Raw genomic sequence first — 26,625 nt, forward strand, 5'->3', positions numbered from 1 at the left:
ATACGGACGGATTGCAAATTACAACTTATTAAATACGCTGGCAAACATGATTAATTGTTACTGAACAGTGTTTAACTTCTGTTCACCATATCTGACATTACCTTCTGCTTTCAACAAAATACGTCATTTCATGTCAGCAGCAAATGTATCTCCTCCTAATCCTGCTTTGTCATTGGCTAATAGTATTGAGGCTGGCACTCAAATTCCCTTGTCTCAGTTTTGGCACCAAAATCCGAATGTACAACACAAGGTCTTTGAATGATCCTGGCACAATACCATAACAGTCCTTTTTACATTCTGGAAACGAGCAGTACATTACTCATTGGTTTAAAATATATCTCTGGAACCTGTCCGTTCTGATAATGACCAGTACTGTACTCCTGTGGTTGATAAATTATGTGGAGAACTGTCTAGGGACATGTTCATGTCATCAGCTATTTAATGATGCCTTCATTGCTTGAAGGGCTGTTCATGCCATCAGCTATTTAATAATGCCTTCATTGCTTGAAGGGCTGTTCTTGCCATCAGGTATTTAATAATGCCTTCATTGCTTGAAGGGCTGTTCATGCCATCAGGTATTTAATAATGCCTTCATTGCTTGAAGGGCTGTTCATGCCATCAGGTATTTAATAATGCCTTCATTGCTTGAAGGGCTGTCACAGAGTGGATGACAATCATGACATTATTATTGTTGTTATGGGAGGAGAGAATGAACCACATTGTGTGTTGGAGGAATTTGTTACACTTCTGCCTGAATTTGGGAATTATTGTAGTGTTTGCAAATCCTACTGGAGGTGTTTCCATGACGTGTGTGATGCTTCCCAGGTATCTTCCACGGAGACAAGGAGGGGGCGGAGAAGTACCAGAAGCTGCTGAAGCCGCTGCTAGTGGAGAGTCCTGATGGTGAGAGCAGCCACTGCTGTTGTTGCTATGTGATACGTTCATGGGGGGACCTCTTTAGTTTCCTGGGGTGAATCTTAAGATAATCAGTAATTAGTTACGAATACTACTCCATTATGTCCATAGACAAGTGACTACCACTCAAACATGCATTTTGCGTGAATGTACGGGGAAGATGTGAAAAAACACTAGCTTTCTGATCATTTGCCATTAAATGGTTGGAAAATTTCTACTTTGCAAGGATACCTTTTGCAAAGATGCCAGCCATTACAATTGTGGCATAATAGTTACAATCATGAGACTAAAATTAAGCTTGTCCTTCCCCTCAAAACGAGGTTGTTAATTTTTTTTACGAATTAATTTCATGCATTAAACATCATAGAGAGCAAATTGTAATGTATTGGTGACATTAAGCATTCCACAGGGAAACAATCCTGACCAATGAGAGCCATGCTTTCAACTGACATTGTGTTAAGATATCTGTTACTCAGTCATATTAGGTCTCTGATTGGTTGTTTTGTTGAGACACGCTTGAGTCATTTTATTGCTCGATCTTTGTGGGTGAAGACAAGGTACTAATTGCATGTAAACAGATAGTATTTCAGAACTCGAAACACCACATTGTAATTCTGAAAAACAGTTAATTTTTTGTTGCATGATGAATTTTATGAAGGTGTGGAGCTTTGACCATGTGTCTCACTTACAAAAATGTCAAGGTGAAATCCTGCATAACATTACTCTTGTCCTTATGAAATTATGCCCCAACCCCCCACGTGACATGCGTCTGTAGTACAACACACACACACCCAGGGTAATAAGCTACTGTTGGGACCCTCCCAGGGTAATACGCTACTGTTGTGACCCTCCCAGGGTAATACGCTACTGTTGTAACCCTCCCAGGGTAATAAGCTACTGTTGTGACCCTCCCAGGGTAATAAGCTACTGTTGTGACCCTCCCAGGGTAATTTGCTACTGTTGTAACCCTCCCAGGGTAATAAGCTGCTGTTGTGACCCTCCCAGTGTAATAAGCTACTGTAGTAACCCTCCCAGGGATATAAGTTAATGTTGTAACCCTCCCAGGGTAATACGCTACTGTTGTGACGCTCCCAGTGTAATAAGCTACTGTTGTAACCCTCCCAGGGTAATATGCTACTGTTGTAACCCTCCCTGGGTAATAAGCTACTGTAGTAACCCTCCCAGGGTAATAAGCTGCTGTTGTGACCCTCGCAGGGTAATAAGCTACTGTTGTGACGCTCCCAGGGGTAATTTGCTACTGTTGTGACCCTCCCAGGGTAATAAGCTACTGTAGTAACCATCCCAGGGTAATTTGCTACTGTTGTAACCCTCCCAGGGTAATAAGCTACTGTTGTAACCCTCCCAGGGTAATTTGCTAATGTTGTAACCCTCCCAGTGTAATAAGCTACTGTTGTAACCCTCTCAGGGCTGCTGATCCCACAGTACTACTACGTCCCGGCAGACAAGATTGACCTTGAGAAGAGCAAACCCGGAAGTCAGAAGAGGTTGGCCAGCCCGGTGGGGTCAACTGACGGCATCTTTATGTGGGGACAGGCTGTCTACCTCATCTCACAGCTACTCAGTAGGTTCTGCAGATGTACCTACCTGTCAGTAGGATGTAAACCAATGAGAAACTGTCACTGGTCCATGTGTAAAATCTAGGCTAAGGGCTTGTAAGCAAGTAGTGTCAAATGTGATGAAACTATATAATTCCTTTCAAATACCCTACGTCTGTTAGCCATAAATTCCTGTTTAGGCTGTCGATCACACTATTAAAGGTCGATAGATAGGATTTGGTGAGATAGGCTGAGCATGTGACGGGTGACGCCTCTGGGGCTGCCTCTACCCCTACCTCTGCGATGTTGTGAGAAAGGCTGCTCATTCTCAGAGAAAGGCCTTGGGACGTGAAGATCTATCCTTCCAGGATTGGGAAGGAAAATAATCACGCCCTGACGTCAAATGTCTTCTCTTGGGAGGATCTCGCTGACACTGGAAATGTGCCAGACACTTCTGAATTCTGAATTTTTGACACCATGTCGATGGTAGATGGAACCTCTAGTTGGTTTCTATGGTGACCTCCACCTTGATCTTATTTAGTCTGCCGTTGAAGACCTGTGGGGCTGTAATAGGCTACAACAACATGCTTTTCTTTGGCTCCATGAGAATACAACCTGCTGTACCTGCTGTAGAAGATGGTACTGTTGAACGAGCAAGAGTTGTGGCGACACCTGCGCTGACTGGAATGAGGCACACATCTGGAAGGAGACGTGCAGGTGCTCTTCTTACATGACCTGCATCTAGGGTGTGCATCACTGGCGACTTGATTGTTGCTGCTCCCAGAAAACACCAGTCATCCACAATACATTTTACTAACTACCTGCTTACTTGTCTGTCTTGTCTATCAGATGATATCAGTGAAGTTTACAGTGTGAAACAGCCAACCAAACGTGTCTAGATGTGATCAACAAATTTTGACACACAGGAAAGAAGTGGTTGTTTCCCACCCCTGCATATGCAGTTGCAATTCCTTAGCAGGATAAAGTTTTCCTCGCAACTATTAGATATGTTGGCAGTGAAGAGGACATCTATTACAAATAGTGTGTGATTGACAACCTAAACAGGAATTTAGATTATGATGTAATAGAGGTATTCTTACAATTATACACAATAACGATTGTTTGATTTTTAAGTTCTACTATTTTTAATTTTAAAATGGATTTTATTGACAGAAAATAGAGTTGTAACTTATTATTTATAAGTTTTATTGACCACTTTTCTTTTATATAACTTGGCCTCATATGTTCATTTCAGGTGATGGCCTGTTGAATGTCAATGAGTTGGATCCAGTCAGGAGATACCTGCCAGCTCTAGAAAGGCCGAAGTTTAGTGCAAGGTACTCCAAATTTCAGGTGAGATAGTTGAAATTTATGTCACTTGTGAAGTTGTGGAAATGACATGGAAAGATGTTATCTATAATTATCCAAGCAAACTGGGCCCTGTTAAACAAATAACTTACTGTTAGTTTTTTTATGTGGTTGCCTTCTAGGGGACGCCACCAGACTTGATTATCCAGATTGTTCTGATCGCGGAGAGCACCCGGCTGCAGCAGTTGCTGGCCACGTACGGCATCCAGACGCAGACGCCGCATCAGATAGAGCCCATCCAAATCTGGTCCCCAAAAGAACTGACCAAAGCCTACGAGTACCTGGGCGTCAATAAGAAGCTGGGCCTGACAGGCAGGCCATCGCGGCCGTTCGGTGTTCTCAGCACATCCAAGGTATGAAGCCCTGTGGCATGGTGCACTCACTAGCTTCTGTCTTGAATTTGTTTTAAATTGGTCACAGCACTACACAATTCTCTGTGCAGTGTTCACGACAGACATGCGCTGATCCAGCTGATATACTGTTCTAATTACTGTTAAACCCTACTTAGTCACTCACTTGAATCCTCATCATAAGGGTTCATGAGGAAGGTGTGATGTTTGTGGACGACAACTTGGTCATTATGTCTCCACAAAGATTTTCCTGATGTCTGAAACACCTAAATAGCTTCATCCATCAAGTTTGTCTGGATTCCTCCAACCTCAATAGGTGTATTAAGCCAGATGTAGAATAGTGTAATAGTTGAAAAGGGACAAAGAAAAAACAATTCAATTTGTAAGAGAATGGTTCTTGAATTGTTTCTGTAACTCTTTCAAAGCGTAAAATGATTGGTATTATTCAACCAAATTTTGTTAGTAATTTGTGACAAAAAAATGAACATTTTGTCAGAACTTATGCAAGTGTTGTTTGTTATGATGAATGTATTCCAGATTTACCGAGCTTGTAGCAAGACCATCCTCTGCTACCCACTCCTGTTCGAGCTGTCCGACTTCTACCTGGCTCAAGACATCTCCCTGGTCATGGATGACTGCAAGGTAGGTTCACCAAGGCTGGCAACAAGGGGAGTAACTCTCACCTGATACCCAGATTCATGTGTCCCCAGTACCTTAATGCTGGATGCATGAGCCAACTAAAGTGTGTGGTGACAATGTGTGACTTCACTGATTGTTTACTTTATGCTATCAACCACTGGATTACCTGGCCAAGACGCTGTTATGTACAGGCCCAAGTAATATAGTTGGAATATTGCTGTCTGTGGTAAAAACACTTTATGAAACACTCACTTCACTCTGAAATGTCTGGGTTTAACGACTGAATCCATACAATCTAGACCATCTATTATCCATTCCAGAATGTTCTTTTGTTCAGATTTAAAATTTGTAATCGAGAATTTGTCAAAATATGTTTTGAAGTGTAGTCGCCAATTTGAAATTAGTTCCGTTAAGCATGAGAAAGCTGTCTCCTGATTGGTCATTCCATTGGTCGGTCAAAGTTCGCGCAAGGTTGGTCTGACGTGACCCGTAATGGGATGTCCTCAGATCTTCGTTTAGTTGTAGCGAGAACTAAGATCTGATTTTAATGAGATTGACACATCAGTCAATAAAATTTCCTGGCAAACAAGATGAGCATAACTCATAAACCTTTCAATAGTCCTTCATGTTATTATATAATAACAACCTTGTATAATTATGTCCTTATATACCCACATCATATACTCCAGTTTATTATGTTGTTTATTGATATATTGTACTCTGGCCATGAGGGCGTCAATACTGATTTGTCTTTTGTATTTGTATCTTGTAGTGTTTTAACTAGACTTTAAGAGCCAATTAATGAAATGGAAGAAATGTCATGGCTTTCTTTCCGTCCACAGAATGATCTAGCATTCTTGTCGAAGCGGTGGAAGTTGTCGGGCCGACCCACATGGTGTATGGTCATCAGGGAGAACTCAATCAGGTAAGACTTCATACTCAGCACCATAGTGGATGTTTCTTCAGCCAGGAGCAGGAGGTCACTTTATCATTTTCCACAGTAAAATAGCATTAAGGTAACTCCTCCTCCACAACATGTGTAACTCTCCAGTACTCTGCTCAGATCAAGGAGCTACAATGTCTCGATATGTCAAGTTAAATTTATGTTACAATGTCTTGATATGTCAAGTTACATGTATGTTACAGCATTTTTGTGTGATTTTATTCTCCATTCTTTTCTGAATTATTCTCCCACTCAAAGATAAGAAAAAATGTTTCCTGTGTCTAGCTATTTGCCTGTTTGAATACATATCATCTCGCCCTGGACAAATTATAGTAACAAATGTTCTGTGTCATGTAAAAGAAACATGATGGATAATCGAAGAAGGGAAGTAACTCTGACTATTGATTTGTTTTGGTAGCACAATAACAAATTGTGACCTATTTTTATTCCCAACTTTAATAACATAATTACATGACTCTGGATATGGATAACAACTTGACTCTTCAACATGTAAACAAGTAACCCTGATAGGTTGTTCCACAGAAAAAGGAGGTGGTTTCCATAATATATATTTACTCTAGCCTGAGCAGGGAGATGTGAGACACCCAATGTTAGTGCTGTCCTCACAGGGATTGGAGTTAAGAAGGTTTCACTGTATGTGTAAAACATCCTCACAGAGCATTTCAGTACCAATCTCATTAAAGTCAAGACCCATGAAGATCCAGGGTGGAATAGGTCTTCAGCAATCCATGTTTGCCGCAAAAGGCGACTATGCTTGTCGTAAAAGGCGACTAATGGGATCGGGTGGTCTGACTCGCTGACTTGGTTGATGCATGTCATCGATCCCAAATGCATGGATCGATGCTCATGATATCAATCACTGGATTGTCTGGTCCAGACTTGATTATTTACAGACCACTGTCATATAGCTGGAATATTGCTGAGTACGACGTTAAACAACAAACCAACCATTAAAGTCAGATCTTAGTCCTTGCTGCTGCTAAATTAAGATCTGAGGACGTCCTATTATATTATGGTCATGTAAGAATGACCTTTCAATCGACCAATCAGAGTGTCAGGAAAGTGACTATTAGAATGTTTTTCCTATTTATGCAACCTTGAAAGGTTAACAGAGATATTCCGAAGAACAGTTACAGGTACGACTGAATCCATCAAAATCATTGTCTCTCTCTTGCGTCTCTGGGATAAATATTTGAATGGAAGAGACTTGGCATGGACTGTGGGACGTACTGCCATACAATCTCAGCCATCAATTAAACTTTCTAGAATTGTCTTTGTGCAGTTTTCAAATTTTGAATCATAGACCTTGTCCGAAAAGTTTTCAAAGTGTAGTCTGGGATGGAAGTAACCAGTTTGAACTAGTGCCGTGTACTTTGAGAAAACTGCTTTCTGGTTAGCTAATGTTGACTTCTTGTTAGTCATTTCATTGGTCGATCAAAGTTCTAAAAATGTCTTTGTTTTGCGGGAGTGAGAATTAAGATCTGATTTTGATAACATCGTTTCAGTACTTCCAGTGTACAAAAGTATATTGTATGTATCATTAAGACATCTTAAAGTCACAAAGTGAATTATGTAGAATCATAGTTTTTCCTTCACAGAATACAAACTTGTCCATCAAAGCTGTAATATATATATCCTGCCGATAGTGTATCTATATTCTAACTATGATGTTCTCTTTGTTAGTAAGCTGCAAAGGTTGGTAATATCCTTCACAGCTTGACTTGCTTCCAGTAGCTTTGTGTCTTCTCCCCCTAACTTGTATAGGGTCCTATGACATGCTTGCATGGATAGTCTCACCTGACTGCATCGGCTGTCCCAGTGTATCGCCACTTACTCATGTAACACTGTCAGGACATCAGCTTGTGTAAGGTTGAGAATGAATAAGGATGAGTCCAAATGTACTACCCGGTACTCATTTATTACCTGACCCCACCTGGGTAACCGCTGTTGGTGTCAAGAGGTACAAAATGTCCGATTGGGAATAGTTTGACCTTATATCCCCTTAGGTCCAGCTATAGGGTGGAATACAGTGGTTATGTCACAGTGTTGAATGTACCTGATACCTTATATCCCCTGAGGTCCAGCTATAGGGTGGAATACAGTGGCTATGTCACAGTGTTGAATGTACCTGATACCTTATATCCCATGAGGTCCAGCTATAGGGTGGAATACAGTGGTTATGTCACAGTGTTGAATGTACCTGATACCTTATATCCCCTGAGGTCCAGCTATAGGGTGGAATACAGTGGTTATGTCACAGTGTTGAATGTACCTGATACCTTATATCCCATGAGGTCCAGCTATAGGGTGGAATACAGTGGTTATGTCACAGTGTTGAATGTACCTGATACCTTATATCCCCTGAGGTCCAGCTATACTGTGGAATACAGTGGTTATGTCACAGTGTTGAATGTACCTGATACCTTATATCCCCTGAGGTCCAGCTATACTGTGGAATACAGTGGTTATGTCACAGTGTTGAATGTACCTGATACCTTGTATCCCCTTATGTCCAGCTAAAGGGTGGAATACAGTGGTTATGTCACAGTGTTGAATGTACCTGATACCTTATATCCCATGAGGTCCAGCTATAGGGTGGAATACAGTGGCTATGGCACAGTGTTGAATGTACCTGATACCTTATATCCCCTGAGGTCCAGCTATACTGTGGAATACAGTGGTTATGTCACAGTGTTGAATGTACCTGATACCTTATATCCCCTGAGGTCCAGCTATAGGGTGGAATACAGTGGTTATGTCACAGTGTTGAATGTACCTGATACCTTATATCCCATGAGGTCTAGCTATAGGATGGAATACAGTGGTTATGTCACAGTGTTGAATGTACCTGATACCTTATATCCCCTGAGGTCCAGCTATAGGGTGGAATACAGTGGTTATGTCACAGTGTTGAATGTACCTGATACCTTATATCACCTGAGGTCCAGCTATAGGGTGGAATACAGTGGTTATGTCACAGTGTTGAATGTACCTGATACCTTATATCCCATGAGGTCCAGCTATAGGGTGGAATACAGTGGTTATGTCAGTGTTGAATGTACCTGATACCTTATATCCCCTGAGGTCCAGCTATACTGTGGAATACAGTGGTTATGTCACAGTGTTGATTGTCCCTGATACCTTATATCCCCTGAGGTCCAGCTATAGGGTGGAATACAGTGGTTATGTCACAGTGTTGAATGTACCTGATACCTTATATCCCCTGAGGTCAAGCTATACTGTGGAATACAGTGGTTATGTCACAGTGTTGAATGTACCTGATACCTTATATCCCCTGAGGTCCAGCTATACTGTGGAATACAGTGGTTATGTCACAGTGTTGAATGTACCTGATACCTTATATCCCCTGAGGTCCAGCTATAGGGTGGAATACAGTGGTTATGTCACAGTGTTGAATGTACCTGATACCTTATATCCCCTGAGGTCCAGCTATACTGTGGAATACAGTGGTTATGTCACAGTGTTGAATGTACCTGATACCTTATATCCCCTGAGGTCCAGCTATAGGGTGGAATACAGTGGTTATGTCACAGTGTTGAATGTACCTGATACCTTATATCCCATGAGGTCCAGCTATAGGGTGGAATACAGTGGTTATGTCACAGTGTTGAATGTACCTGATACCTTATATCCCCTGAGGTCCAGCTATACTGTGGAATACAGTGGTTATGTCACAGTGTTGAATGTACCTGATACCTTATATTCCCTGAGGTCCAGCTGTTTCTGTTTGGTTCATGTTCTCGTTCCATTGATGCCTTCTATGTTATACAAATGCCCTAGAGCTGACATCTTTTCTTTGAGAACACATATCTCAAGCATCTGTCATATTTCGTTGCCTGAGTATATCTATATCTCTTGCTTACTTTTTAAGCTTTTTTTTCTTCCCAATCATTAAGCATGTTATATGCTGATTCCTTACTAAGCTTGGGATCACAGAGCATCAAGTGAGACAGACCTTTTATCAACATAACCAATCTTAGTGTTTTGCTCTTTCTTTCTACATGTGTATATATCAACTTCCTCCAAGGGAACATAGACGATCCTCTTGACAATGCCTTGAACATAGACGATCCTCTTGACAATGCCTTGAACATAGAGGATCCTCTTGACAATGCCTTGAACATAGACGATCCTCTTGACAATGCCTTGAACACAGAAGATCCTCTTGACAATCCCTTGAACACAGAGGATCATCTTGACAATGCCTTGAACACAGAGGATCCTCTTTACAATGCCTTGAACATAGAGGATCATATTGACAATGCCTTGAACATAAAGGATCCTCTTGACAATGCCTTAAACTTTGAGGATCATCTTGACAAGGCCTTGAACTTCGAAGATCATCTGGACAATGCCTTGAACATAAAGGATCCTCTTGACAATGCCTTGAACATAGAGGATCCTCTTGACAATGCCTTAAACTTTGAGGATCATCTTGACAATGCCTTGAACTTCGAAGATCATCTGGACAATGCCTTGAACTAAATTGTTCACCTTGACAATGCCTTTAAGTTGAAAATGTATCTTGAGGTTGATCTTGACAATTACTTGAGTTGGGAGGTTCATCTTGACAATATATTAACACAGAAGTTCATTTTGAAAAAATTCTTGTACATAGAGGTTGACATTTCCTTGAACCTATACATCAATTCCTTGAAGTAGACAGGTTAGATGGAGGTTCATTTTGACTGTCCTTGGAACTTAGAGATTCATCTTAGTTCCTTCAGCTCATGTATACCAGTTAAGCACAGATTCACAAAGATTTGTTTGCCAGAATGTGGACTTCATAATACTGTCCTAAGAAGCCTTGACAGAGGTCATATAGGTTTGTTTGCCAAAGACTACATGGACCCTGTTTAAATTAGGAATTGGACCATTTGATAGTGGCATGCTTGTGCCAATCCATATTGATGTGTAAGTATGGCACTATCTCACCACAAACACACTGTATCTGATCATGGTAACAGCACAGGTTTGTTCTGCCAGTATCAATCCATACTAACTCATCTTGTGAAAGGATTAGCGATGTGTCTATGCACAATGTAAAGCTAATGTTCAGTGACGGGCACATTACATTGTTTACATTGTCTGCCTGCATAGTGCAGGAAACGAGATATTCAGTAGAACTGTGTCGATAAGAGAAGTATTTATACCTGAAATGTGGTCCTTAGTAGACTTATTTTGCTGCTTTAGTTTGTGTTTAGTCATTGTGTAGTGAGGAGTGTTATGACTCACCTTTTCCTTGTCCAGGAAATATTTTCGAAATCTGTATCATGAGTTGATCTGCAGCTAAGGCCAATAGCATTGGTATAGAATTTCCAGTCTTGGTAATGATATATCAGATGTAATACATTTTTCACCAAATTAGTAGTAAAGACTTGTATCCCTGTCAATGTGTGAATACCTTTTGCCAAAGTTCAAGGTCAAGGTCACATGTAAAGTCACTTTACAAAACTAATTTGACCTTTCCAGGTTGGGCCTGGAAGTAATTACTCTAAGGATTTCTTTTAGGATATTGTCTAACTTTTATTGTTGGCAGTGTGGCTGTTAGTAGATGAGTGGGTAGTGCTTAAAATAGACTTATTTCGCTTCAGTGGCTTACACATGTACCAGCTCTTTATGTTAGGGTCTATAGTTTCTCCTCGCTTTCTTCAAAATTTTGATAGTCCTGCAATGGAAAATATCCAAGATAAATACTTTGTAATACCTATACTACTGTTCCATACGACATGTTTCTTGATCTCTTGGCCCAACACCATTTAATTGAAAGCCATTAGATAGGATATGGTGGGTCATCTATTGAATACTAACCAACCCATGTACCACGTGGCACAAAAAGCATATGCTTACATTTTAAAATTGTTACAAAAATAAATAAAATGTAAGAATTAAAAAACAACAACTTTAGTGTGTTCTTCTTTCAGTCGTTTGTTATAGTTACATGATCTTTTGTTAATTTACAGGTTGACCCGCCCACCTGTGTCACAATTGTTGTTGATGAGCTGTTCGATGTTGTTGTTGTTTGCTTGTTACACCTGGTGTCATCACTCATTTCAGTGGTCCATTCAAATAATTTTCACAGCTATTTTGACCTTTACGCCAATTGGAATCTGTTTTGATGGATAATCTAGAGTGGTTATTCTCTTGCATTTACAATATTTTATTTGGATACCTGGGTTTGATCACAATAATCAAACTGTTTTATACTTAAAATGAAATTTTGTATCTAAAAAATGGCGACAGGGCTGTGAATTTGTTTACGTTTTTATTTTGAGGTGAATCAGATTTGAAGAAAAGTAAAAGAAACTAAACAGCTAGCACAAAACAGTGACAATTATCCACTAGTGAAAGAACTTGTAGGACAACATTCTCGCAAGCACTGATTTAAAGTTTCTGGTAGATATACAAGACTGGTCACCAGATGTTAGGATGTATTCTATCATATTGTAAGCATATGATATTTTCAATCTCATTAAAATCAGATCCTTTACTCTGATGTGATACCTCTCTACGTGAAGATCTAAGAATGGCAGGTTGCGTCAGGTGAACCAGGAGTGACCTTTGACCTCCCAGTCAAAATGAGGGACATGTGAGTTCATGAGCCAATCAAATGACAGCTTCCTAAATGATTCGACTGTGTGTCTTCACTGCCATGGTTCGGAATTTTTTATTTGAGCTAAAATAAACCCTCCAAAGTACACCTTTCTGGGTGAAAATGCCATGACACTCAAAACAACAGCGTTTGTCAAATAAAGTATTGTTTTGCACTCTGGAAACATCGATCATCTTTGTTTTCAAGATACAGAATACAGACATGTTTGTCTGAATGCTTCGCTCACTTGTGTCGAGAATATGGAAGCTTCGATACTGATTGGCTGATTAGAAAGATCACCTGACACAACCTTCTATAGGGGTAGCATCAGATCTTTGTACAGAAAGATGAGGGAGTAAAAGATCTGATTTTAATGAGATGGTTGATCTTTTTAGAACAAATTAGCACCATGTAACCCCCATAATGATAACCTGTATCTATTTGTTTTGTAAATATAATTCATGATGTTAACTAACCAGCCAATGTTTGTCTGGGAGTATTATGTTTATTTATTTGTGCATATTCCTGTGGCAAGTCCTTTGCCACAATGACACCAATTACTAGGGAAAAAACAGATACAAGTAAGTCTAGATAATTTGAAGAAAGTATGCTTCAAAAGATTATTATTCTTTGTATTTCAAAATATTGATGTCAGAAAAGATAGTTTATATGGAGGCTGCCATGTTTTGAAAACTTTGAATGACATTATCTTATCTTATTTGATTGGTCAAAAGGTTATCCTTGCTGAGTCCTTCCTTATTTCATTGGCTGGTTATTTAGAGACATGAGTATCATCTCCAAACAAATGTGACCAATAAGATCCGGCTTAGAGTTTATCTTCAGCAACCCATGCTTGTCATAAGAGGCGACTAATGGGATCGGGTGGTCAACTCGCTGACTAGATTGATTCATGTCATCGCATCCCAAATGCATAGATTGATGCTCATGATATCAATCACTGGTTTGTCTGGTCCATGTACAGACCACCATACATGGAGGATCCAAACATTGGCACTGGTTTATATATAACCCATAAGAGATAGCACCTGTTTATATATACAGCCCAGATGGATTAGGACTAGTTTACTTATATATGTCCATCCATCCTTCTATCTGTCCGTATGTCAACCATCCATTTTCAGATTCCCGAGCTGAACTCCTAAACCATTGCTATATAAGTCAGTCTAGTGGTGAACTTGTGCCTTTTGATGATTTGGGATCTTCAGTTTATTTTTTTTAGTGCTCGTTTCTGGAGCAGATTCCAATACCATTGAATATTTCCAGATGAAACTTGCTATGCATATCAGTCTACTCGAGAACTGGTGCCTTTTGATGAGTTGTTTTTTATTGTTATTATTATTTAATCCCCTGGCATGTAATATGGAGGGATATAGACGACCTCTCATCTGTCCGTCTGTCCGTAACCTTTTCATTCCCGGAGGACAACTCAAAAACCAATCAATAGTTTTAACAAAATTGGACTTAGTCTCAAAAGTTATCTTGTCATTTGTTAGCTGGAAATGTCATTATCTCTAGGATTCATTTATTTGCTTTTTTTTCTTTAGTCCACTCCTTATAAAATGCTTCGTTATATTTTAGAAATGGTGCAGCCACATACATTTTTTATATTAATGAATGTAATAAGCTATTTACAACCTCATAATGTGTGATTTTTAGAGATGAGCTTATTCTTGTCAGACACTAGTGTAATATATACTATGTGCCTTGAGCTTGTTATACCAAAGAGATTCATGTAGTTAAACTATCTGAGGAAAGAACCACTTGTGGAACAGCACATGGCAGATTGGTAGGATGCTTGGCCTCAAATTGTGGTTTGTGTATTCCAGAGGCCATAACTTTGGAGAGTTTCTAGACCTGCTGTCTCAGTTCAAGAAGGGAAGTGTGGACGGCATCCGCGTCAGTCTTGGCCGACTGCAGGTGCGTACACCAGGCCAGACGTATTTCACATGAAGTTCTCTGGTCACACTAAAGGTTTTCAAGTTTCAATGATCATATATGACTTTGCTTTAATGAAGTTATACTTGTGAACGCACCAGTACAATATAAAAAGACTTAGTCGAGAAGGTAACGTCTATGTATAATCTTGATAAGAAGACTTGAAACTTAATGTCAAAACATGTTGCTGATGTTTAATTTAGCAGGGTGCTTATATGTCAGATATGGTGTGTCAATTGAGCTCAGTATGAATGAGCATTACTGTTGCTTCTTGTCAAGTAGGTGTATTGTTATAGCAAAATACACTGGAACTTGTAGCAGGATCACGAGGGGTACGTGGGGTTTTATGCGTACCGCGTTGGGTTTTATACCATGAACTGGAGGCAAGTGGTATAAAACCTAACCAGGGACACAGAAACCCCCATGTACCCCAAGTAATCCTGCTACAACAAATTTATCTTCCCGACATGTTTTGATATGACATTGTAAAAGAATTAAAGACAAATCCAAAATTGATAGAAAACAGCTGTTTGATTGAGTGGAGGTTAGCTTGTGCTATGCCATGTGACTTTCATTCGGAAAAAACTTTTTGTGTCGAAGGAGGATGTCAGGGATTTATTCTGCCTCTCCGAGAAACTTATTTCCCTCCAAATGGAATACATAGTGGATCACTGGTCCAATCAGATCTAATCATTCTGACATGGAGGTATGATTATAGAAATTGTTGTAGTGATACCATGTATATTGACACCATGGTGATATGCCTGCCTGGTTGTTCAGTCCTTCATCTCGTCGGCTTGTATCGAGCACCTCGACTTCCTCCATACGCTCATCGACCCAGGGATATTCACCAAGTTTGAGGAGAAGGCTGTGGGCTCTAACTTCAAGAGTCTGACCGACATTCCAAGCCTCATAGACATTGTGGAAGACGGCCATGTCAATAAGAAGGTCAGTTCCTCCACTGTCTTTGGAGAAGCAACTTTTAAGTAAACTAGAAGTGTGATAGGTAGATTCAGGTAGATGCAATATTATTTATGTGAAACTGAAATTTTATTAATTGCTCTGTGCAAATTCAACGAATTGCTAAAAATATCTTATTTATAGACAGTGACAAAGTGTTATGGATAATATAAATCCCAGTAGTAAGATATTGGTGTAAACTGCACATTGTTTTAAGGAGTGCATTTATCACAAGAGGAAAAAATGCAATCCTTTTCCCAAATATGATAATAAGTATCAATTTGATGTCATTACTGCCTTGGAAAAACACATTTTAGAAAATGTTACGTCATATTTGGTCTAGTAGGTCCAAGAACTGCAGAATGAGATGTACTGATATGATGGCATGACCTGACAAATGTTGATCCTTTGACAGGACCTGCTGCCCCGTTCGACCTATGACCTGTGCCAGATGCTGCGGTCAGTGAGTGGGTTGACGATCCAGAGCCAGATCCTGGAGATACTGTATGAGCGCGAGGGTCCGCTGTACCGCACGGAGGGTCAGACCGTGGAAGAGAGGCTGGAGAGACTGGTGCAGAAGGCAGGGGCTCATAAACACTGGTCAGTGGTCCGTCTCTGCTCTGCCCTCCTGGGCAAACTGGTGGACAGTCTGGCGCCGTCGGTCACCTCCGTGCTGGTCAGAGGGAAACAGGTGAGACAGGCCTCTTGGTCAGTGAAGGAACATTATCGGAATGTAGTAGTTTATTGCCTTTTAAAGTTTCTGACTTTCTGTCAGATGTTACATGTATATTTTGTTTTCAAAACAGTTGAGTTTCAAAGTTTCATATTTGACAGAGAAGTTAAGGGTTCTCAGAATATGTGGGCCTATTTTAGGTTTTGGGTTGAGTGGACAGTGTCTGTAAGAATTCCATGTCCCTGTTCTCTATGATTTTAAAAACAAGAGTGAATTGGTAATGTACAGTAAATGAGAAGGTGACAATTGGAAACAAGTTCTAACACTTCCATCACCTTCAACAAGTTAACAAGGCCTGTCAGTGAGTTTGTCCATCAAAACTGACACGTTTCATGGAACAATCCAAGCCTATGTTAGTGTCAATGACTGTCCTCTAGCTAATGCTGTAATAAAGGGGAAACCTGTCCTTCTCCCTGTGTGAAGATCACAGTGGGCGTGTTTGGCCATGAGGAGGAGGTGTTGGACAAACCGGTGGGCCCGAATGAGATCAAGACAATCATCTACGGCAAGTGCCTGCCCTACGACATCCGCCAGGCAGTGCTGCAGCAGGAGCTCATCCTGTGTCTGGGGAAGATCATCGCCACATCCTCCGAGTTGTTTGACGGTATCCTCAAGATCCGGATTGGGTGAGACTTTCCTTCAGTCCTTGTTATCCCCCTGGTTTGAAAAACAGGGATTGAGTGATGAGCATGTCCGTCCGTCTGTCCTCTGTTTTCTGTTTCGAGAGAAGAACACCTAAACTGTTGAGTATTTCTTGTTGAATCTCACTATACAGATAGTCAAGTGGTGAACTGGTGCCTTTTGATTATTTTTAATTCTTATTTTTTTAATTTGACCAATACTGAAAATGAGGGTAATGCTCGTTTCTGGAGCAGAACTCCAAACCCATTTGATATTACATTTTCTAGATGAAACTTGCTATACAAATCAGTCAAGTGGTGAACTGGTGCCTTTTGATGATTTGTAATTTATGTGTTATTCATTTTAATCCACCCTGCATTTAATGCGTAATCAGTAATCATTTCGTTCCCAGAGCGCAACTCGAAAACCGTTCAATATTTTTCAACCAAAATTGGCAGATATATCAAATAAATCCTGAAGTGGTGCCTTTTCTTATTTACAGATTTTGGCATTATTATTTTTGTAGGTCGTTTCCGGAACACAACCTGAAATCTGTGAAAGACTTTTCATACAAACCTGGAACATGAATGTAGTGCTTTTTGCTATTTAGGGATTTTTTGCAGGAGAGGGAGAGACAGGCCTTTAGTTTTGGCTTATTCATCTTCAGGAGAAAGTGAGACTGGTGTTCAGGTCTTGTTTATTGATTATCAGGAGAATGTGAAAATTGAAAATGAGCCTTGAAGACAATGATGTGCTAGTAAACAAGCATAGTCACTCTATATGATCGAAAAGATGTTAATGTCAGTTACATATGGGTAATGACATTTTCTATGCAAAGCCAGCCTTACATTCTACACATTCTGTGCAGATGGAACTAAATGTTTCAACAAGCAATATCTTTGTTTGCATGTGAATGTTGTGACTATTTGAAGGTGGTTTGTGCGAGCCATCGAGGTAGAGATGGAGCAAGAACAAGGCAGCGCGTTCGACATCCATGCCATCTCCCCGCATCACGTGAAGGAGATGATGCTCACTGTCCTCACCCGCAACACCTACGAGGCCGACATCAGGTACGGGAGACAACTCGCTCTGGAACATGATCAAAAATAGAAAATGGCCTGTGAAGAAACACTAAATTACATGAGGCGTACATTATATTTACTTATATACAATGCATCTTCATGCAGTTCAGAAGGCAATACCTGATATTTTTGGTTCCTTCCAGAACGCCATTCCAGAAACGACAGTTAGATGGAGCGTTGAACCGTGTGCCCAAAGACTTCTACGACCGAGTGTGGGAGATTCTGGAGCGGACCCCTGGAGGGATCAAAGTGGCTGGGTATCTGCTGCCACAGGTCAGTCTTTTATTGCTTATGTGTATCACAATATAGCTGAAATAGTGTCAATGTGACGTTTAAATTTAACTCACTCACTTGTATATGTATAGGAGAAAACATGACTAAATGTAAATGCGAGGGATTTCCCTCGCCAGAGTTTAAACACAAGGAATTTCCCTCCTACTTGTGTTTACAGTCAGGATTTCCCTCTTCTGAGTGTTTACAGTCAGGATTTCCCTCTTCCGAGTGTAAACATGAGGGATTTCCCTCTCCCGAGTGTTTCCATTTTAAACCACAAACGAGGAGAAGTATTTGCTCTTACTTATAAACCGACATCTTCTTAGTTTGATACATGCATCAGTCAAATATGTTTATTTATTTCATACCTATACCCCTGTTTAAAATGGACTCGTCTAATGCTCATTGATATCCGAGTATAGTGAACAAACGGCATGGCATATGCACCAAACCGGTGGGCGACGCACGCTGTCACAAACCATGTTTACATACCCCCCTGCCCCATAGCTCAGTGGGTGTGTCACAACATGGAGTAATAACACAACCCATGTAGGACTAAGAATGAATTTAAATAAAGTAAAGAATTATACAGATAATGACTTAACAACCTATGTACTCACACCCATTCAACTCGTTTCACTAACTATCACCCTTCACACTCACTCTGTCACTCTAACATACACTTTCCAAATACTTAAGCTTACTCCACCCTACTAACAAATACACTAATATTGCACTAATACTAATCTCCTGAATCCCTACTAATACATCAATACATGTATATCAATAAATCATTACATCAACATCAGAACATTATTACAGTAACGACCACGCTTATAACAAACTGACTGATATAACGAACTTCTTTTTACTCCAGGCCATTTGTTGTATATATGCTTATAACGAACTATGGTTATTATAAACTAAAATTAGTGGTCCCTTTGAGTTAGTTTCAACTGTAGTCATACCTTAATGTATCAATACTTCAACACTTCAATACATGCATGTCAACAATCAATTCTGTCACATTACACATTATTATGTGCACAATATGTACAAAGTCATTTTCTCAAGGGGCTGTCGGGTAACCAAGTGGTTAAAGCCGCCACTGGTCACGCCGAAGACATGGGTACAATGTGTGAAGCCCATTCTGGTGTCCCCTGTCGTGATATTGCTGGAATATTGCTTAAAGCGACGTAGAACCATACTCACGCTCCTCCCCCATCATCGCACTGTGCACTGTACACGAGCCTCACACAGGCCTCATCCAGTCCAGATATAATCATACGCTTGGCCATCTGTCACCCTGGGGTCAGGCTTCATACAACGAATGTCCCTGCCTCCTCATATTCCATGCAGGTGCCCCTCTGGGTCCCCGGACACTACACAACAAATATATACACGTAAGTTTATATACAAGTGACCATTCACCTTACATCAAGTATTATATACTCAGAATGGTTCACATAGTTATGCAACATACAGATGAGCATGGGAGCATGCTCAGAATAACTACAGACGCTTATTCAACATACATCAAGCCTGTACAATACTCAGAATAACTGAAAAAAAGCATAGTTATTCAACATGCATTTAACAAGTACTACACAGAATAACATATTTCAGTGTCAAAAGTAAATGTACCTAAATTAATGAGACCTTTTGAATAGTTTATAGCTTATATTCGACGAAAATCATTAAATTTTCGCTTCATTGGTCCTAAATCTGGACGTTATGAAGGTTTTAGCTTACATTATTTTTATTTAAAATGAACTTTAAATGAAGTTTGTTAATGAATTATGTATATAATGTAAGACACGTAACTTTCATATTTATAAACAATAGGATTAATTAGGCCTTTCAAATAGTGTATGGCCAAACATGTAGTAGCAAAGATGTTTTACAAGCAAATAATTTCCTTGATAAATGTTGGCTTCATCTATCACGCAAGAGTCTCTGGGAACTTGGTGTCACAGCAGTAATCTTCTGGTTGGCTTGTGTTGAAAGAGTTTAACGTCTCCCATGTTGCCAAAATAGCAGTGTCTTTCATACATTTCCACCCATGACATGAATATTGTTATATTGCAATTTGTGCACAAGCTGAGTGCCAGGGATATGATGAAATGTTCCTGAAAAATTGAGTTGTTTTAATTTTGTTACTCCCAAATATTTATATACCTAACTTTTTAGGACAAAATTCAAGTGAAAAAAATCTCTGAGGCTTTTTTGTAAAATTGGCCTACCTACCCAAGAAATAAAAAAATGTTGCCTTACAAGCATAAACAATAGTAAAATAGAATGCAGCTTACGCCACGAGATTGGAAAAACACACCAAAACCAAAACTGTCCAACCAAGGTCAGAATTCTCAAAATACCAATTCAATCATACAGCCCATACAACTAAAGACTTTCACTTCTGACCCAAGCAATGTTACATAACATCTTTAGAGCTCACAGCTTACATACACAGACCTGTCAACCCCTCATCATGACAAAGTGGGAGATTTGACTTCAAAATAGGGGAGATTTGCCTCCAAAGGGGAGATTTTTAAAATAGTGAAGATAAGATAATTTCCAACTCTTATTTTATTAATGTTATTAAGAAAACCAGATATTTTAAAATAACTTCTTATACGTACAGCTTGCTTAATTTCTGTTTGCATTTTCCTCCTCCAAGAATAAATGCATGGCAGGTCATACCAGAAACAATCTACCCATATCACTTTCGTTCAAAGATCATCTCAGATAAACGCAAACAGATATTGAAACTTAACGATCGGTAGCTTGACCAGTTAAGGACGTGTTCAATCCGACCAGTTGTCAGACCTCGTTATGATGCAGGTTTTCTTAGTATTTGGCACGATTTTGGTTACAAAATACGCCAAAGAAATATCAAGTGCATATATCCTGACGCAACATGATCGCCCCTAATTTCAATAAGATATAATGTTTTTTTCTTTCGTGTTGGAAGCCTGATCGTGTAAAACATTGTTAATTCCACTACTGAATCAACTTCAATGCAGGTCTTTCTTGAAAGAAGAAAAACCGCATGGCAGGTCATACCAGAAAGAAGTGAAACTTCAATTACTGGTATGAACTGTATTGAACAGTGGGAGGATGTCACTGCAGGCTTATAAGATGGTGAAAACTGATGAAGCTACACAAAGAGTTATGGAGGAACCGGCTGTTAAACTGATACATGGGGATGAGATGATGCAACATGATCTTTGGAAACGGAATGTGTCCGGCACAATAGCCATTCTTTGTATGTTCCTGTAGTGTTAAGGTTTTACTTTCTGTATACAGAGGTAGTTTCATTAGATTCCAGCTTCCAGGGTGGTATTGTACGAAGTCTATGTTAAGGTATGGGAGTTACAACCACCTTAGCGCTAAGATCGCTTTGTACAACGGCACCCTGGTGTGACGACATTGAATGCTTCTCTTTCTCAATGGTAGTATTTTGCTTTCCAGCAACCCACGCTGTCGGATATGACGATGTATGAACTCAACTTCTCTCTGCTGGTGGAGCAGATGCTGTCCAAGATAGTGGACCCTTCCTACAGGCAGATCATGGTGGAGGTTCGTATCTGTTTACTGCTGAAGGAACTAGTCGTCTTTGGGGTTCGACTCATTAGTAAACTTGATATACAGTAATGTTTGGTTGTGTTGTTATAATTTCACAGGTATTCGACATCATAAGCACCCTGCTCTTATAAGCTCCCACAGCGATATTTGCTAATATATCGGCTAGTGAACAATCCCATATAGCACCCCTTCTGATTGATCAATGTACACAAGACTTAGTTATTCGTCTATAATACGCACTTGTGTGTTATTTGCACTCTTTATTATGGGCAGTGAAATTCTGGAAAATATATGTGGTGTATAATACGCACAGAATTTTATATCATTTCAGGCTGTCAGCATTAACCACGAAATTTACAATCTTTCAACTCTTTTTTCTCACCAAAATTATGTTCTAATAACAGCCCCCTATTTCTAATTTTGAGAGCGCCCTGGGCGCTATTTACGTCAAATACAGTATATTGTTATCATGGAGCAGTTTCATGTTTTACTGTTGTGTTATCATACAGCAGTTTCTTGTTATGATCTGTTGTAGTGGACAAGTTTCATATTATGTTGCTTCAAGACGAGTTTCACGTTATATTGCTGTGTCAGAACAGTTTTAGAGTTGTAGAGCAGTTTCATGATTTTTAATGTTGTGTTACTGTGCTCTGTGTTGCAGGCATTCATGGTGGTGTCCATCATCCTGGAGAGGAACCCGGAGCTCATGTTTCAGCAGGCCGTCAACATGGACAAGGTCACAACAATATCTCTTTGTTCATAGATTTTACAACCCTGTGAAGATCTGAGTTAGAATCTTTAGCAACCCATGCTTGTCATAAGAGGCGACTAATGGGATTGGATGGTCAGACTCGCTGCCATGGTTGTTACATGTCATTGTAGCCCAATTGTGTAGATCGATGCTTGTGATGTCAGTCACTGGATTGTCTGGTCCAGACATTGCTGAGTGCTGTGTTAAACAAACAAATCATAGATTTTGCCCTCAATTTCTTTGATTTTTTTCATATTATTTTTTTTTTAAATTACTGGTATTAAAAAGAGGGACACAGAACACAACAATATCAAAGTGAATAAACAATATCCCCCTTCTGTATATACTTGTGACTTGCTTCAAGTTGAGCATTGCCAGTATCAACTATTCACTGTAATATTTCCCCATGTTCCAGATCATCCAGGAGGCTTACGATGAGTTTCAGCGGGACTTGAACAAGTCTGAAGGCCGTGAGAAGCAGGATGACATGCGCTGTTTTTTCAACACAGCACCCAACGTGAAGCACGGCACAACGGGGTATATCGGCAAGACCGTGATGAGGACCTTGCTGGACGGAGATCTGCGAGTCACCATGGACGACATGTGCTGTGTGTCCTAGTCAGGCCAGTACATGGACCTTCCTGTCCTGCACAAACCTGCCCCAGCCCCGGAGAACAGCAGCGGGGAGACAGACATGTAGGGTGGTGCCCCTTCCACTCCCTCCTCCAACTTGCCCAATGTGATGCACATGTTCAAGGACTGCACAGGTTCATATGTTCCCAGAATCCCCATCATGAACTGTTGTGTTTCACATGTTTACAGAATCCGCAGTTTCAGATGTTCATTGACAGCAGAGGTTCATGTGTTCACATAATCCTGTTCATGAACTGGTGTGTTTCACATTTTTATGAAATCCTCTGTCTGGCATGGTGAGGGATTGCTGAGGTGAATAACACTATTTTAGCAGATCCACACCCAGACAAGCAAGTTGTTCACCTCCACACCAAAAAGATTCTTCCACACCTGCAGGAAGCACCACATCTTCCAGACATACAGCTGTATAGGTGGACAAGAACCATGATACACGACCATCCGTGTTCTGAATCCCACGGAAGCTGGCTGCAACTCCGGCCTGAGGCTAAGGCTGTTCTTGCTCTCTCATTGCCAAGTGTTGGTCACAGATAGGGATCCACTGGGCATTCCAGTGGAGCATGTGACCAGTGTGGATGTTCTCTCTGTGTGTCTTCCTTGCTGGGGGAACTCGTGCCTGTGAAATATGTATGTGATACTTGTGCAGCGAGTCGTCAGTTTGTTATCAAAAGCTGAGCGGTCAGCAGCGCTGTTGATATGTCAGTGGTTACTGGTACCAGCAGATGGACCTGTAAGTAGAATATGCAGTCTCCCTGAAACAATTGGATTAAATATGTTATTGATGCATGGAATAACAAAATGACAAATCTGTGTGTATGAATGAGTGTTTTAACGTGGAGTATTTGAGAATATTTTCATATCCCTACTTAGAGTATATGATCACCTCTCCCGGAAAGGGGCCCAGGTGGCCCAGGTGTCTAAGGCACCACAATTGTGCAGGGTTGCATCCCTTAGGCATGCCAGAAACCTATGATCATTGGTTCACCTATGATCAGTGGTTGCCCTGATTGTGTTTCTAGTTTTGTCAGCACCATACTCATTCTAGTGGGGTTCTCCAAAATGACAGATGATGGTGGTTGGGTAATCTCATATAATTAGATCTCATGTAATCTCACATTATTATATTCTGAACAAAAAATCACAACATGCTTTGTATACTCATGTTAATGAAATAGGCAATCTTATTCAAACCAGATCTGTTAATCTGATACAATACCACTCCGCATGAAGATCGGAGGGCACCTCCACGGCAGATCACATCAGGTCAACTTATCTGCCAATCAATGATTCTCAGTATAAGTGAGAGAAGCATTCTCAAAAGCGTATCTGAATAGGATGGGGGAGTTCCATATGCAGAACAATAAAGATGTGCTATAGTGTTGTTGTGGATATTTTATCATGTTCATACATCATGTTGTTTTTTAGCACATCTAAACCCAAAAGGGTGCACTCTCGAAGGTTAGTTTGCATTCATGTTGGTGAGACTGAAATTTTCAAATCAAGGTGGTAAGGAGATGAAGCCAAATTGTTTGTATCTCATTGTCTTAAGAACTCGAGCAACATTCATTTAGATTGTGCGTTCAAAGTTTTCACATGGTTCACCTGGAGGTGTCGTCAGATCTTGACGTAGAGCTCTAGGTATCATATTGGAAGATGGTAGATTGAACTGTAATGAGCTGATGAAAGAAGGGAAAAATTCAAAATGTATCTTAAACATTTTGTGTTGGCCATGTTGCCAATGTATGTAGCTGTTTTCAGTGTTAAAGTTTCCTTGAGCGATAAAGATAACTGTGATACTTCCCAATGTTTGTGTCCGTTTGATCAGCAAACTGTGTTTATAACCAAAGGTTTTCTGATAACTGACATGTGATTTTGTTGTTAAGTAGATATGAACTCTCTGATGTTACTCTGATAGTTTACTGAGAACTGAGCTAATTGTGTCAGTTTCGTTACAGTTTTATGAATCGTAGATGTAGATAATTTCTCAAATATCCTGATAATTGTTCCTGTTTCAGTGACAGTTTAATGAACTGACCAGGTAACATGAACCATAAGTTGAGATATGATATAACTTGTGTTTTCACCAGATTGTCTCGGCTTGCAGAGTAAACCCATCAACTTATGTATGATACATTATACAGATAATTACTCTTTATGAGGTCAGTATGCAAACAAGGGACCCGAGGACCCAACAGACTGCTGAAGGAGTCGAGTTCGAGGTTCCTTGATTTCGCATATTTACCTCATCAAGAGTAGTCATTTGTTTTGATACCCTGAAATTCGCTTTCTCACTTTGAAGTCTTTAAACCATCCTCTGTTTCACTACAGTAACTTAGCTGTGAACCGTTAAAGGTTCATACCAGAAGCCATCTTGTTTTCTAGCAGACAAGTCAATATTCATCATGTGACAGGTCAATACTAATCATGTGACGAGTCAATATTCGAGGTCAGTGTCAGTCACATGATTCCAGATTCTACAATGAAATGTATTGTTTTATCATGTGGTATGGATTAACCAATGGAATTGCAAGATTCTTGATAGATGTATAACAATCAAATGTGAATCATGAAGATCTGAAAGCAAGAAGATTGGGATGTTTCATAAAGCACCTCTTAAGACCTGCTTTCTCCAACCTTAGGAGAGAGCCGACAGAGATTATGTACCTACTCTCCAGTAGCTGCACAAGCACTAGTTGGCCATAATCAGCAGTGGGGGCACGGGTGGCTCAGTCGTCTAAGGCGCCACGATTTGCTGTGCAGAGTTGCGTCCCTTGGGCACGCCAGAAACCTATGAATGTTGGTTTAAATCCTGGTTCGCCCCGATTATGTTTCTAGGTTTGTCAGCACCATACCCGTGCTCGTGGGTTTCACCGAAGTGGTAAACGTCTGAGACCTGCATCACTTCGGGCTTTCCTCCCACATTAAGCTGACACGCTTTGATATAACTGGAATAATGTTAAAAGTGGTGTTAAAACCCCAACTCACTCACTCACTCATAATCAGCAGTATTACGGCTGTCTGTATGATTGGTACTTGTTGAATGTATATTCAGGATTATTTTCATCAATGTACATATGCTAGGGATTGAATGTGTTGCCATATTTAATATTGCTATTTATTACAGTTGATCCTGTTGTGGTTAGAGATTTATGTAACTGGTCTGGAACCTGTTGTATATGGCTGTGGTCAGTTAATGTTGGACTCTCTGCAATGGACTGTTATGCGTGTTCATGCCACGACATTTGTAATACAAATACTTTTTGCTGAACTCTTTTGTCTTTATTTTCTGTGTGTATCTCACCTTGTTCCTGATAGACCCACGAGGAGGCGAAAAGGTGTTGAATGTCACAATAGCTATGTGCATGTATGTGTATGTGTGTGTGTATGTGTGTGTGTATGTGTGTGGCTGCTTGTACCGGGCCTGACTCTTTCTGGTTTTATGGTACTAGCCAACTTACATAGCATGCTGCAGTTTAACATAGATGCCCAACTCAAACACAATATCTACAAGTCATTTCAAGTTATTTACTGATAGGAATAATGATAATCTTCTCTCTCCATGTAGTTAATGGCATACATGTAGTGAAGGTTTCAGGCAAGAGAAGCTG

The 26,625-nt window shown here is 40.1% G+C and overlaps 1 protein-coding gene across 2 annotated transcripts in view; it reads left to right on the top strand.

Moving 5' to 3' along the window:
* LOC139454235 (phosphorylase b kinase regulatory subunit beta-like) overlaps positions 1-23,384 on the top strand; it is a 32,254-nt gene extending 8,870 nt beyond the window's left edge. For both annotated transcript variants that reach the window (XM_071235836.1, XM_071235837.1), the window contains 15 exons: positions 826-903; positions 2,342-2,497; positions 3,727-3,824; positions 3,962-4,192; positions 4,727-4,831; positions 5,671-5,753; positions 14,253-14,343; positions 15,142-15,309; positions 15,737-16,012; positions 16,478-16,680; positions 17,608-17,745; positions 17,901-18,030; positions 21,502-21,609; positions 22,277-22,351; positions 22,782-23,384. In XM_071235836.1, the coding sequence (XP_071091937.1) occupies positions 826-903; positions 2,342-2,497; positions 3,727-3,824; positions 3,962-4,192; positions 4,727-4,831; positions 5,671-5,753; positions 14,253-14,343; positions 15,142-15,309; positions 15,737-16,012; positions 16,478-16,680; positions 17,608-17,745; positions 17,901-18,030; positions 21,502-21,609; positions 22,277-22,351; positions 22,782-22,985 (2,144 nt within the window). In that variant the 3' untranslated portion in view covers positions 22,986-23,384. The remainder of the gene's footprint in view (positions 1-825; positions 904-2,341; positions 2,498-3,726; positions 3,825-3,961; positions 4,193-4,726; positions 4,832-5,670; positions 5,754-14,252; positions 14,344-15,141; positions 15,310-15,736; positions 16,013-16,477; positions 16,681-17,607; positions 17,746-17,900; positions 18,031-21,501; positions 21,610-22,276; positions 22,352-22,781) is intronic.
* The last annotated feature ends 3,241 nt before the right edge of the window (positions 23,385-26,625 follow it).

Source organism: Haliotis cracherodii, unplaced genomic scaffold, assembly GCF_022045235.1.
Source record: "Haliotis cracherodii isolate W230 unplaced genomic scaffold, xgHalCrac1.p SCAF_10, whole genome shotgun sequence".
Taxonomy (NCBI): Eukaryota; Metazoa; Mollusca; class Gastropoda; order Lepetellida; family Haliotidae; genus Haliotis; species Haliotis cracherodii.